At 39.8% G+C, this 15354-nt stretch overlaps 1 protein-coding gene across 2 annotated transcripts in view; it reads right to left on the bottom strand.

Moving 5' to 3' along the window:
* LOC132267327 (O-fucosyltransferase 38) overlaps nt 1-15115 on the bottom strand; it is a 37078-nt gene extending 21963 nt beyond the window's left edge. For both annotated transcript variants that reach the window (XM_059768473.1, XM_059768474.1), the window contains exons 1-3: nt 14833-15115; nt 9627-9705; nt 9175-9242 (exon numbers count right to left, since the gene is read on the bottom strand). In XM_059768473.1, coding sequence (XP_059624456.1) covers nt 9175-9242; nt 9627-9705; nt 14833-15024 — 339 coding nt within the window. In that variant the 5' untranslated portion in view covers nt 15025-15115. The remainder of the gene's footprint in view (nt 1-9174; nt 9243-9626; nt 9706-14832) is intronic.
* Between the last annotated feature and the right edge of the window lie 239 nt (nt 15116-15354).

Below are 15354 nucleotides of genomic sequence, written 5' to 3'. Positions count from 1 at the left end.
TGTTTTGAAAACTCATTCCAACCTTTCCTAATGAATTTCCAAACTCCGACACCAGCAGGAATCCTCACCAAACACGAGCACTATCCCCCCGTTTCTTCCCCAAATCAACACAAAATAACCCTCCTCCACAACCTATGACGTTCCACTCCGAATCTCCACAACCACTTGCCAAGAAGAGCCCTGTAAAATGGCACCAACCTCGTTATCCCTAAGCCTCTGGCCTGAATCGGCCTACAAACCTGCTCCCACCGAACAAGATGATATTTAAATTCTCCTTGAAGTCCACCCTATAGAAAATTCCTCTGAAGCCTCTCAATCAAACTAGCAACCCCAGCTGGTATCTGGAAGAGGGATAAAAAATAAGTAGGAAGACTTGATAGCGTGCTTTTCAAAAGAGTGACCTTCCCCCCTTCCGATAAATACAGCTTCTTCCACCCTGCAAGTCTCCTCTGAACCCTCTCAATCACTAGATCCCAAACACCCACATTCCTCAAAGAAACTCCCAAAGGTAACCCCAAATATGTAATTGGAAAACTACTGATTCCACATCCAAGCACAAAAGCTAATCACCAATATTTTGCACCTCCCCTACTAGAATCAAGGCACTCTTCCCTACATTCACTTTCAATCCTGACGCCACCTAAAAACAAATCAGCATCGATCTCAGATACCTCATCTGGGAGACCTCAACCTCACAAAACACCAACGTGTCATCCGCAAACAATAAGTGAGATCTCTCTATATAATGAACATCACCCCCACCCACCATGAACCCCTTAATAAAACCCAACTCCACCGCCCTCCCCATCAACTACTAAGAGCCTCCATAACAATAATGAACAAGAAAGGAGACAAAGGATCCCCATGGCACAAGCCTCACGAGCTACCAAAGAACCAGGTTGGGGACCCATTAACCATCACAGAAAATCTAGCTAAAGATATGCAGGCCTCAATCTAACACCTCCATTTATCTCCAAAACCCATTCTATCCATCAAATACAACAAGAACTTCCAACTCACAGAATCATAAGCTTTCTCAACGTCGAGCTTACAGAGAACCCTTGGGACACCACTCCTCAATCTCGTGTCCACACATTAACTAGCAATAAGAGCTGAATCAAGAATCTAACCCACCTATAAAAGCGTTCTGAGATTCCTAAATGATATCATCCAGAACAACCCTCAACCTTAATGCTAGAACTTTAGCTATTAAATTATACATGCAACCCAGCAAACTAATAGGTCTAAAATCCTTTACATCCGAAGCTCCCCCCTTCTTTGGAATAAGTGTAATAAACGATGCATTCAAAGAGTTCTCAAACCTCCCCTGAATATGGAAGGCATGAAACGTAGCCATCACCTCTCCCCTAACCACCTCCCAACTCTCCAATAGAAAGCTCATAGTAAAACCATTCGGCCCCGGAGCTTTGTCCCCGTTACAACTCCTTAGCGCCTTCAGCACTTCCTCTTCAAAAAACGGAATCTCCAAACCATCTCTATTAATTTCAGAAATAGAGTCAAAATGCAGACCATCAAGCCAAGGTCTCCATAAATAAGGCTCCGTAACTTATCAAAAAAAAAATTAGGCTCCGTAAACAAACCGTGATAAAAAGAGACAATCCTCCTGCTTACATCCTCCTCCCTAACCAGGACTTCCCCATCAATAGAAATCCTCCCAATGTGATTGCCTCTCCTATGAGCATTAGCAAGCCGATGAAAAAACTTAGTATTCTTATCACCTTCTTTAAGCCATATGGCTCTAGATTTCTGCCTCCAAGAGATTTCTTCCGCCATTGCAATCTCCTTCTGGCACACATCCCTCCTACTTTTCTGGCCCTCATCAATACCACCCACACCTTCCCGCCTATCAATCTCAGCAATCTCCGCAAAAGCCCTATTCTTCCTCCTTATTCCACCTTTTAATCTCATGTTTCAACCCCTTAAGCTTTTTTGCAAGAAAAAAGCTCGGATTACCATCCACCCTAATACCCTCCCACCAAGTCCTCACAAATCCCTAAAAGTCCTCGGCTCGTAACCACATATTTTCAAAACGAAAAGGAGTTCTCCTCATTCACAATCCACCACAATCTAACACCACAGGGATATGATCAGATGTCAGTCTAGCCAAAGCTGCCTATACCACGTCCGGAAACTTCTCTTCCCAATCTCCCGAAAGAAGAAACCGATCCAATCGAGACAACGTAGGAGACTCTCTACTACTCCCCCATGTAAACATAGCTCCCTCCAACGGTAAATCATACGGGTGGTGACCGTCAATGAACTCAGAAAACTGCTCCATAGCTGGTGTCCATCTTCCTCCTGTTGACTTCTCCATCGAGGATCTAACAACATTGAAGTCCACCCCCCCCAAGTCCACCCCCCCCCCCCCTAAAACACACACACATACACCCCCACCCACCCACCACAGCAGACCCCACTACTCCTTCACTGCCCCCTAACTCCTCCCACAAAATGTACCTCTCTCCATCCTCAACTGGGCATACACACCAGAAGACATCCAGCAAAACCCATCCTCCTCCATGGAAAAGCACACGAAATAGAAAACCTCCCTCTCCACACCTCTGTTCCAGACCTATCTCCTATCCCACATCAACAAAATACCCCCAGATGTCCTCCCCCCCACCCCCCCCCCCCCCCCCAAAAAAAAACCCCACACAACAAACTCCTCATCACCCTATCTGTCATGGCAACCATCTTTGTCTCCTGCAAGCAAACCACATGCACACCCCACTTCTTCACAGCCATCTTCACCACTTTTCTTTTGTCTGGATTATTCAGTCCTCGAACATTCCAAGAAATAATTCGGCACTTCATCAATAACAAATGGATAATCCTTCCCCTTCCCTTCTGCCTCTACAGTCTACCCCTTTCATGCTCCTCTCCCTCCCAGCCCCATTACTCCCCTCATAATTCACACCAGAAAACAAACTGCGGACCTCCCTTCCCCCTCTCCACGGAGTCAACCTCTTTTCCCTACTCCCAGTTTGTTTCCTGCTACTCCTCCCCTCCCCAGTCTTCCCCTCAACAACTGAATGCAAAACCATACAAGCCTCCTTCTCCTTTGGCTCAAAGGACACCCCCAACAAACTACTCACACTATCAATAATCTCCTTTACCCAATCCACCCCACTATCATCATGAGCTGCAACAGGAAAACCCCCCCAACTCCCCTCCGGTCGTATCTCTGACAGTGGCTGAATACACTCCAGAACCTCGGCCTCCTCCCTTGAAATCAACTCCCTGTCAAAGAGCACATTGTCCTTTGTATCCCTACCTCTATCATCCTCAGTAGTGCTACCCACTCCAATACAAGTAGGAGTACCTACATTATCATCCAAAACCTCCCCAATTGCATCTGAACCAAAATCCAAAATTCGGTTCAATCCATTCAGCGCCTTATATGCGTGTAGCTCCTTCACCAGAACCGAAGCAACTTCATGACCAAGCTTGAACCTCACATTTCATCCCACACACACCGTCACCCCATCAGCCTCTTCCACAGTCAAACCTCTAAACTCATCCTCCCCAAGTGTCGCACCCCTTTCTGACAACCCAAGGCACCCACCTCCGTTCATCCTCCCATCCTTCTCCTCATCATCAGCCACCCCTTCCATTACCGGCGAAAGTCTCCGATTTTTCTCCCCCACCACCCCCCTCAACACCCAACAAGGAGTAAAAGAAGAAAGAAGAAGAAGAAGAAGGGGTAGAAAGAATGTTTTGAGATTGCACAGACTGAGACATACCAAGTCCACCTTCTGTGTGATTGCGAATAGCCCTTTTTTTTTTTTCATGTCGTGACTATCGCCTTTCATGACTCCACTATGAAGCATTAGATTGACCGTTACCCTCAGAAAGCTCAGCCACTAAAAAGAGAGGCCCGAACCTGTTCTCTGAAGCACTCTGATAACACTTATCATGCTGAAAAGTCTTCCCTCTTGCACCCAACCCAGTTCTGCTAACCTTCACCCAATTGCTCTTCTCTGCCGCCGACCATTGTCTCCCCTCATAACCATGATGCAACGAAGGTGCCGAGGTCCTCATGTCTCTTTGTGATGCTGAAAACACATTATCCTTCACCCCTCGCATTTCTCTATCCTTCGCATCAGTAAAAGGGTTGGGCCGGCCTTTTAAAGAAATGGATAGCCCAATATTGTCGGACTGGACCACCCTCTTTCTACCTTACAAGTCATCAACTCCAATCTGGCCCAACCGTCCTTTAACCTTGGGCCTATTGAGCCCACCACCAGTATCATACGCTGAAGGAGCCGCCCCTGGACCAGCTTGTCTGTGGGCTACCCCAAGCCCAAATACTTATTGTGGAAAGGCCCCCCTCTACCCACAGAATTAGATGGACCAAGCCCATACACCGGCCCATCATCAACAATCATATTTGATTGAATCTTATCTTCTCTGATATGTCCACGTGGCCTTGCAAGCGTACCAACCCTCTCTTCCCCAGTCGCACTCCGTGTCATGAATCTGACGCGTCTCTTTCCTTGCACCTAAAACTTGAACTTGGAGCTTCGTTCTGTCCATAGCTATACGGTGCTTTCCTCCCCTCATCTCCTCATCCTGACATAGATCGGTACACTTCAGGAAAATCCACGGTGTTGCTTCTTTTGTCAGTACAACCTTAAAGGCCACCCGTTGATCCTCGACGAACACCACCTCTGGAATTACACCGCCGTCGGAGACGAGAAGGACAACTCTATCTCTGGCAGTCGAATTATCTGCCTCCACTTCACTAAATCCACCTCACAGATCGCCTATGGCTTTGAAGAGCTTGAGACACCATAGATGTAAAGGGAGCCCGTACAACACCACTCTTCTTTTTCTGTTCCTCAACCTCACCGCCAAACAACCGACTGCGAAATACCACACATCCATTGACAAACAAGCATCACCCCACGTCCTTTTCCCATACACCAGAGCCCGTCGTGCCTCGGATTTCGATGGAAACCTAAACAGGATCAAACCATCCGGCAAAGATGACACCCTCACCCCATAAGAAACCCTCCAAGTTTTTGATACCCACTCCTCAGTCCTCCCAAGACAACCTACGTCCTTGTTGAATCGTCCAACCAGACACGATTTGAGCATGTCTTCGCAAGCCACCGTACTGTGCACATCAACCCTAAAAACATGCCCCTCTGTGATTCGGAAGGAATTAATATCCTCGTTTGTCATGAGGCAAGGCAAGTTAGCCGTCCAAAGAAATCCATCCAAAGAAATCTGAGCCTCGATCTGTGTGTCTACAGATCAGTGCTCCAAACTTACACCAAATACAAGGCTGCAGCTGACAAGAGACAAAGGAAAAGAGTATTTGAAGAAGGGGACCTGGTTATGGTGTATCTAAGAAAGGAGAGGTTTCCAATGGGAACATACAACAAGCTAAAGGGCAAGAAATATGGTCCGCACCAGATTCTAAAGAAAATCAACGACAACGCCTATGTGATTGATTGACCTGCTGACATGGCCATTTCTTCTACCTTCAATGTGGATGACACACATGAATATTATCCGCCAAATTCGGGTAACTTGAGGACGAGTTCTTTTTACACAAGGGAGACTGATGTAGAACAACTCGCTCACGATTATCTGAGCATACAGGATCATCGCAAATTAGGGAGGCTGAAAAGGTAAGGAGAATAGAAGAAAAAATAAATAAATAAATAAGGAAAAGTCAAAAGGAGATTTGGTGTAGTTGCCACAATAGAAGATATTTTTCTCCATTGCAAGAATTAAGGAGGAATCAGAAAATAAAATAAGAAGATTTGGTGTAGCTGCCAATAATAGACGATATTATTCTCCATTGCTAGATTTAAAGAGGATTCTACTCCATCAAATCTCAGATTTCCCCTTTAATATTATTTAACGCGTGCTTTCTTTTTTTATTTTATTTTTGACTTGCCTATATAAAGGTAAGAGATGTAAGTGTATAGACTTTATCATTATCATTATAATTTCAGTTTCTCTCTCGTGAGTGTGTTCTTTGTGAAATTCAAAGGTTTAACCCTGTTCTTTATTGTTTTCGCTACGTTAGAAACACGGGAAATAGAGTCAGGTATTGATTACCTCAATTATGGGGCAATCCAAGGGTCATGAGTTGCACTCACAAAATGCTATAAAAGGGGTAGAATGTAATCTTGGTGAGACAATCCATGAATAAATAATAATGGCCCTGAACTTTCTTTGCGAGTGATTCACTAGATATGAGGGCGTGAGGCCTTCCCTGGGTGTGATGCCTAGACTTATTGGTTTGATTCCTATAGGTTTTTGTTATTCTCAAATCCATTATCTATACTAACACATCTGGAACTATAATATGTTTCTCTGACTTCCAGCCCAAAATTCTTATTTGTTTTCAACTATCTGAGGTTGTACTTGTCCTACATCACCTAATCTTGCACCATTCCAGGTTGCCAAACACCTCTCGATTCCACTTCTTGACATCCTCCTTCAGCAGCTAAAGTTTGTTAGCTAAAGTAAACACGGGCTTCCACTCGCAACATAACCATCCCACTAGTTCTTTACCTTCACCTTAAAATCATCCACTCTAAGCCACATGTTCTAAAATCTGAAAGGGGTTTTTCCTCCAAAGCCCACCACAATCCAACAGGACCATAATATGATCCAAACTGGTCTAGCCAAAGTCATCTGAACAACATCTGAAAACTTCTTTTTCCAGAGATAAAGAATCTGTCCAACCATGATAACATAGGAGCCTGCGTATCACTTCATCAGGTGAAGGAAGCACTCTCCACCGATAAATCAAAGAACTGCCACCCATCTATAAAATCACAGAATTCCTTTATGGCCGAACTCCACCTCCCTCCAGAAGATCTCTTGTGTTACAATCTAACCACATTAAAGTCCCCTCCCACACACCACGGGAGCTCCCATCTCCTCTGAGCGAACCTAAATTCCTCCCACAAAGAACCCCTTTCTGCGTCCTCAAGGAGACTATACACCCCAGAAAAGATCCAATGCAAGCCATCCTCCTCTTTTTTTTTACAAGTCAATGTCAGCAATCCTCCAAAGAGAATATGCACGAAAGTGATAACCTCTCCTTCCAAACATCCACCTTCAAGACCAATCCCCTATCCCAAAAAATAAAAATACCCTCACCCAAGCTTATAGCATCAAGAGCCACCCAGTCTACAAAGCGCCCACCCTAAAGACTCTTCACAATCCCATTAGAGGAAGTAACCAATTTAGATTCCTACAAATACACCAACCAGCTGAGCGCCCCACATTCACAATGCAAGTTTACCACCCTCCTCTTGTCCAGGTCATTAAGACCCCAACATTCCACGACACAACTCAAAGCTTCATGCGCACACTGCACACTACCTTTGCTCAACCCCTACCTCCCTCCTCTACCCTTGTTCTTCTCCATCCCACTCCTACCATCGAAATTCACATAGGAAATTATGTTTCAAAGTTCCCTCTTCTTCCTTCTTGACAGTGTCCATTCATTATCAATGGAATGGAATAGTATTGGGCCCAGAATGATTTGGTTTTCTTCATATGGAACATCTGTCATCCCCTCCCCACTGGCCCTGAACGGAGAGTCATCAGGAGGGTGTACTATAGCCTTCCTCGAAAGCCGACTCCACTGTCCTCGCGGCTGATTCCTCTTGAGATCTCTTCATCCCCTCCATTCCACCAACAATGCAGTGGCAGAATCCTTCCTCGGCGTTAATTGTATACCCTTTCCAACACACAAGGTAATTGCCCCCTCAAACTTACCTCCCGACAACCCACCAACTTTCATCGTGGTGTTCGTCTCTTTCTGAACACTGCCCAACAGCCCCCCATCTCTCTAGCAACCCTGCAGTGCACATCCATACCACCCTCAGCCTCTGGAAAGGTTCTCCACCTTTGGCAACTACTCCCCAATTCCCCCAGTGATTCCAGAGTAGAAAAAGGAAAATGGAAGAGTTGGGCTTGGATGAACTTTTACTCACCTTTAGAATAGATCCGTTTTGAGAATTGGGCTGCTTGGTGGGTCAATTCTCCTTAGCCCTAGTCCACTTCCTTCTTTGAGTCTGTCTGATTTTGATTAATTTGTTTAGTTTGGGCCTGGCCAATCTGGACTGATGTATGGGAATACTTATGGGTGTTAATAATGTTGTGTGAGATCTTAAAAATTCTATTCAGGGTAATCCACAGATCATTAGTGATTGTATCAAAAATCTCATGCAACAAGTTCTCTTGAATGCAATTCAATGTTTTATCAATTGATAAAATGTTCTTCCATACTTCCCCGGTTTTCCTTTAAAAAGTCAAAGTTCCAACATGATTGAAGTAATATAAGTCTTTACCTTGGTAAGGCAATTGTTTTTCTCTCTGTGTTTTCCACCAAATTTTTACCACTAAACCACTAAAAGGCCTTGTGTCTATTGTTCAAAGTACTTTCAAATTATAATTTAAAATGGCAACTCTTATAATTTAGAATGAAGAAAAGATAAATTTGACCATCAATATAAATATATCATGAAATTTAACATACATGGGAAGAAAAGAAAAAACGTGTATATGGAGACTCAACAAAATGCCATATTCAATTCAAGCAAGAATAGTTGTCCTGATTCTTTTTGTTTTGTTTAGATAAGTAGGGAGGAAAGGAAAAGTAGACAGCATTACTTAGGAGAGAGAAAAAAGGGAAGGAAATGATAGGATTCTTGTTTGGATAACAAGGGAAAGAACAGATATTACCAACCCCTTCATATTGTTTGGGAGAAATTATGAAAAGAAAAGAAAAATATATATATTTTATCGTGCTAGTAGAGAGAGAGAGAGAGAGAGAGAGAGAGAGAGGGAGGGAGGGAGGGAGAGAATCCACTTCTATAAGATAGGGACAAAACATGTTATCACTCATTCCCTTCTCCTTCCCTCCATTTTCTCACACTTGTCAGAGGTAGTAAAAGCACTATTTAGGGGATTAGCAAATCCCTTCTCCCTCATTTTCCTTTCTACCCCTCCTCTTTTTTAAACCAAGCATGAGAATAACATTTCTTCCCTTTTTCTTTCATTTCCTTTCATTCCAACTCCCTCAATCCAAACACACAATGATTATGCACATTTTAGAGGCATATAAGAATAAATATAAGCTATCAAAAGCCAAAGATATAAATTTTAGTAACTTACACCAGTGCGCATTTGATTTAATCCTCCATTACTTCTGACAGTTAAATAGCGATCCCATCCTCCGGCATCTGGTATTGTAAATAATACTCAGAGAGAGAGAGAGATAGAGAACAAGAGAGACATATATAAATGTATAGAGGGAGTGTGTGTGTGTGTGAGAGAGAGAGAGAGGAGAGAGAACTGCATGCACTTTACCAAGTCAACATGTAAAACTTAAAAATATAAGAAATAAAGATCTACTCATAATTCTGAGAATTAGTGGTGAAAAAACTCCACCCAGCACTTAATCGAAGGAAAATATTAGAATTATAGAAGGGATGGTATGCTCTTGTACTACGACAAAAAAAAAAAAGAAAAAAGAAAAAAAAAGTATTGCTCCTACAAAATTATGATTATGCAAAGATAGAAGGGCCCAAATTTCAATGCAAAAAAGATAAAACTATGGGAGAAACCTTTATATTTAGAAGAAGGCTTGACACAAGGATGTAAACCACGGCTGAAAGGTACTTCCCAAAGTTGTTCCTCTGGAATCTGATAAGATGGAAATAAAGTAACAACCCCATTATCCACAAAAATATTAAAATTATCAACTCAAATCATTTGAAAGGGGGAAAATGCCTACTGATGCTTATAGTTAAGGAAAATGCCGATAAATAGCCCATTTTTAGTGCCAAAAAAAATGCAAGAAAAGGCAAAAGAAGCTTGTACCCTTTTTTCGAAAGGTAAAGAAGCTTGCACTTAATTTAATAAATAGTCCTTTGAACATAAAAGAAAAATAGCCCATTTTAATTAGAAAAGTTGCTGGCACCAAAGTAATTTTTGGTTTGAGGTGGTAATGTCAAACAAGGTCTCTGCGTATGTTATAGAAAAACTGTTCCTTTTTCAATCTGTTGTCTCCCTAAAATAGAAAATTCTTCCGGTGTATGGGCTCAAAAGAACTACCAGTAAATGAGAAATTTTCCGGAATTTTGTTTGCACCTTGATCTCCTAATTTGTTTTTGTAACTCTTAAAAGATTAAGTTCCATATTTTCCAATGGAAGAGATCCAATTCCTAAAAATCTCACATTTGTAGATCCCAAAGAATTAAAGGATCAATAAGAGTCTGCAAAATGAATATGCAACTCTAAGGTATAACAACACCAAAAAAGAACTAATCATAGACAAAAATAATGGAGGATGAGATGGGTCTCTAGATGCCTGCCACATGATAACTCATACATAGTTTCGGAACTCAGAATTGGAAGTAGAATATAACCTTTGTATTGGAACAAGTGTTATCAATGAAGTAATGGTGTCTTGGATTAAGACTTAATATATTTTAATTACTTAGTGGTATGTACTTGGATTGCATCAATATTCAATAGTTGCTGACAGCTGAGATGCAAGAAGTAATACTTAAAAAATGTAAGATAATTTATCAGTTTTGAAATTTTACTGATATATATATATATATATATATATATATATATAAACTTTTTTTGGTGCATTGATATTGGTGTTTGAATGTTATTAACTAATAACTAACTGTGGGATTACGTAATGGGAAAATACAACACACCTCTATTTGGATTTTCTTTTACTTACGTCTATCTGGATCGTAGTTAACAATTTAAGAGTTCTTAAACGAGAAAGGGGTCACAACTGGCCAAGTCAAAGTCAAACAGGTCTAGGGCAAATAATATTAGGTTCAACTGAGATTATCACATGATTAAGGAAAAATAAAACGGTCAATCAAAACTCTAATATAATCAGGATGGTTTGAGTTGAGTTAGTTGGTTTACATTGTCTTGTCTGTCTAATGACTTCACCTTAACCCCCCTCCTTCCCCCAAAAAGGATAAACATACAAATGAAGATGTGATTACAAATTCTGCTAAAATTAAGAATCTATGGAGACCAGAGGTTTCTGTTTATCTTCCCATGTATCTCTAATAAATATGAAGATGAAAGAAAGCAGAGATTAAGATCATTTTAAATCTAAAAAATGCTGCAATCAATAGCTTTCTCCCATCTATATATTACAGTGAGCATTATGCAGAAGTAAAATTAAGGGTCAAAGGCAAGGATTAGATATAATTTGCAAGTCAATGGCAAATATTAGATATCATTTGTAAGTCTTCACCGTCAATAAATTTCTTGAGTGAGATATATTAGTGACCCTTTGGCAGTGGAACCTGGAATCGATAATAGGAACTTCAAAAAATTGAAAAAGAGGTTGAGCATTCCCATAAAGATCAACTTCCAACTGGATTTCAACTGATCCCAACAAAACGGAAGACGGCCAACCAACACCACAGTTTGTTTAGACGGAAGACTAGTTTGTTAAAACCCATCTCATGCTTATTAGATGGTCCAAACTTATCACTTAATCCTGAAAACACTATATACAAAGAGAGTAAACCTAATTGGAGCAGTGCACATCAATGTTCTAGTTTAGGAAGAAAACAAATATGTCTCTCCTCTTTGAAGCCCCTAATCAATTATTATACATACTACTATACAAGCATTAACACTCGCATCTCTTTAAGTTTGGTTTATTCCAACCTCTTAAAGAAGGTATGCTGTCTCCAAATTTTTATCCTGAAACATGACATGAATCTAAGGGACCAATGAACAACATTTCCAAGCCAAGACCACTTAGTTCTTCATCCAAGCTTTGTTATATACTGTAATACCAAAAAACTTCAAAATTCCTTGACGATGGTAGTAGCATTCTTGTGCCAAATATCTTTCCAGGAAAAAACCATTTCCCTAGACCCACACGACTCCTTCAGCACAGTCATCAGTTTTACTCATCAAACTTCCCAGAGACCAACTTCATGCTTCGCTAGGCCTCTCTAAATCCTCGCAAACCAATGACTTATGATTGATAGGATTCTTGAAAGGACAAATCAGATAACTCAGATGATTAAAGAGATTACCATCAATTAGAGAACTTTTTCTCACTTAAATGCATCCAAATCCAACCACTTAATATTTTTTTAAGGCTCAAATGTAGAGCATTGACACCAAAGTTGTTCAGAGAAATATCCCAAAGGAAATAACGATGTAGGAAAATGAGAATTAACCGAAATACAGGCTACATGATGATCATGGGATGCCTCAAAATAAAATATACACTGGCACCCTGAGTTGCTTCCTTCTTTCAACAAGAAAATACTCCATGTCATTGGCATATCAAAGACAAGATATAACTCCAAAACTTCTACTGCCACCCCCCACCAGCACAACCCTATCCCACCCCACCCAGAAAAAATATATATATTAAAATTAGTCCCCATGCTTTGACCAATTCATGGAGGGTAATTGTGCCTAAAAGAAGAGAACAGAATTTTGTAGTGACAAAAGACGAGGCTTTACCACAACTTTGCACCTATGTATGTGTGAAAATGTCAACGCATCAAGGTGATCCAAAATTTGAGACACCTTTATATATATGAAGCAAAGATGCATTTTAAGAACAAATATCGGGCTATTATACCCTGGCATAGCTGCAGATGTCTACTGGACAGAAGCAGTGGCACTTCTATAACAAAACTCTTTTGAAAAATAGATTGACTAATCTATCGTTTCTTTTTTCTCTCTTTTCTTTTTCTTTTGAAATGCAAAAAATTAGTTATAGCATGGGTAAAAAGCAGTCCTACTCTATACAAGTTTTAGTGATGTAACTAACAATTTTGGCACCAGTGCTATTAAAGGTCTTTTGGAGCCTAGGCGCGAGGCGCACAATGAGGCGCGCACCTGAGTGAAGTGAGTCGCACAATTGAAAATTTAAACTACCAAAACATTCATATCTCATAAGTCATATCAATATTCTAAAAATTAATATCAAATATAAAAAAGTAAATCTATCAACTAAACAAGCATTCAACAACCATAAAACAGAGCACAAATTTGTTTTCTTGAAAGGCAAAGAAAATTTTGTTTTTTTGAATGGCAAAACAAAGCACAAAAAGAAATAAATCTGTTAAATATATATATATATATGTTAACAAGAAAAGAAAAGAAAACACAGAGCCAAAAAAAAAAGACGCAGAAACTGAAGAAGTAGATGAAGAGAGAGAAAAGAGAAAGAAAGTGTTAAAAGAAAAAAAGGAGAAAAAATAGAGCTCCCCCCCAAAAAAAAGACTTAGAGAGATGAGAACTAGACGAAGAGAGAGATGTAAACAAAGATAAGAAGAGAAGAGTAGAGGACAAGAGAGAGAAGAAGAAGAAAGAACTACCGTGAAACTTTGACTCTTGGGCTTTCTTTTTGTTTATTCTTTTGAACAAAAGTTTCTTCTCTCGTATGCTTGGCCTTTCTTATTTGTTTATTAAGTTGCCAAAAGAACCTTTTCGGCTTAAGAAATAGAATAATCATAGTTTTTTTTTTTTAAATGAGCGAGGCACGCCTGACAAACAAGACGAGGCGCAACCGAGGCGCGTGCCTAGTAAACATCAGTGAGCTTGGGATGACAACAGGAGCTAGACCTGCGCCTCGAGCCTAGGCGCGACTTTAACAACACTAATTGGCACGTATGCATATGGGACAAATAACCAATAGGCACATTGCAATTCATTTTGTTTACACCCAACAGTGAGCCATGTGCTTCTTGCCACTAACTATAGAGAGAGTTATTCAACCAGCCAGATAAGGAATCTACCAGTGAGGGGTAAAATAATCATAACATGTTAGCTGGTCCCTAATTTTTGGTTTTTGACTGTCACGTATTCGATTCTCACTCATTTCTCCAAGAGAAATTTACATCCAATCAACAAACATGTGAGAAGATGACAGCCCAATTCCCAAGGCTTGTTTTGGTTAAATAGAAATTACTGGCAAGGGAAGGAAATTGAAAACTTTTTAACAATTTAGGAGTATGGATAGCAGAAAAAAGAAAATTTTCAAGAAAAGTAATTCTTCAAAACCAATTATCTTTCCCGTAAATGTTTTTTGGCAAAAAACACAGGTTTATTTTGCTTTCTTGGGAAAGTTATGCGAATTTATAATTATGCCCTTTCTTTTTGTATATCTATTATAAAATGTTTTTTTGTGTAACTTTGTAAAGAATGCTATAATGGTTTGTATCATTGTATGTATTTCACTGTCCAAGAAAATTATTTACTTAAATTATTTGATTGTTTTATTTTTTGAAAAGGACCCAGAAAATTATTTACTTGGGAGAAATTTATTTAGACTTGTTATCTTATTTAATAAAAATAAGAACAATTTACATAAACAATAACATCTTCAAATCTCTCACTGTCCAAACTATTTGATGAAATTCTTCTACAACTTTCTAGCAAAATTTCATTCTAACCAAATAGATGTTGGAAAACTTATTTTGCTTTCTTTCAATTCACATCTTATTACCTTAAAGCCTAATGTTTGCATGTTGGAATATTTGAAGAATAAAATCTGAAACACAATCCCTTTCCCCAACAAGTATCAAAACCCAGAGTCACCAAATCAGAACAACCCATTTGAAAATACAACTCCAAAAGCAAAACCCATTTCACCAAATCAGCAAAATGAAATTTTTACAAACACCAAAGCAAAAAGAAGCCTGTTTGTGGCAAAATAGTATACAATACTAGAAATAAAATACAGTTCTCTAAATTACCAAAACAGAAAGGAAAAATATTTTCAACATTGGCTTAAAACTTTAGAAAACATACCTGCTGGGATCGAGATTCTCCTGAAAAGGGTGGCTTTTGTCCATCTTCAAATACATCGTTACTATAGAAGATAAATATAAAAATTGAAAAGCCAGAGAGGAGGATCACGTAGATAATGATCGAATAAGGAGATGGTTTCCTTGGGAGAAACTTGGCTGTTCGGAAGTGGGAAGAAACCCGCTTATTTACCATCTCTCTCAGTCATCAACAGATCCGTGTAGTCTCTCTATTTACTCACTCACTAAATTCAACGTTTAATTGAGGCTGGAGGTATCTTCACCGCTACTAATTCTCCCATCTTCAATTTTATACATGGAGACCGCGACGTAATAAATTACTTTAAATATATACAGTATCTTTTAAAATGCGTTAAGGTCAAAATTTTTTACAGAGTGAAAGTAAAAGAAAATAAAATCAAGTTTCTATTATGCATTTGGTTAGTGGTAAATATATTGAAGAAAATTGTAAGAAAATATTATTTGAATAGTTTGGATAGCATGAAAAAGAAAAGAAATAATTTTA

Source organism: Cornus florida, unplaced genomic scaffold (genome assembly GCF_030987335.1).
Source record: "Cornus florida cultivar Cherokee Brave unplaced genomic scaffold, ASM3098733v1 CherokeeBrave_3.0.0_Hap2_Chr07, whole genome shotgun sequence".
Classification (NCBI taxonomy): Eukaryota; Viridiplantae; Streptophyta; class Magnoliopsida; order Cornales; family Cornaceae; genus Cornus; species Cornus florida.
The sequence above is the reverse complement of the archived record's forward strand: the minus strand, read 5'-3'. Positions and strand labels throughout refer to the sequence as shown.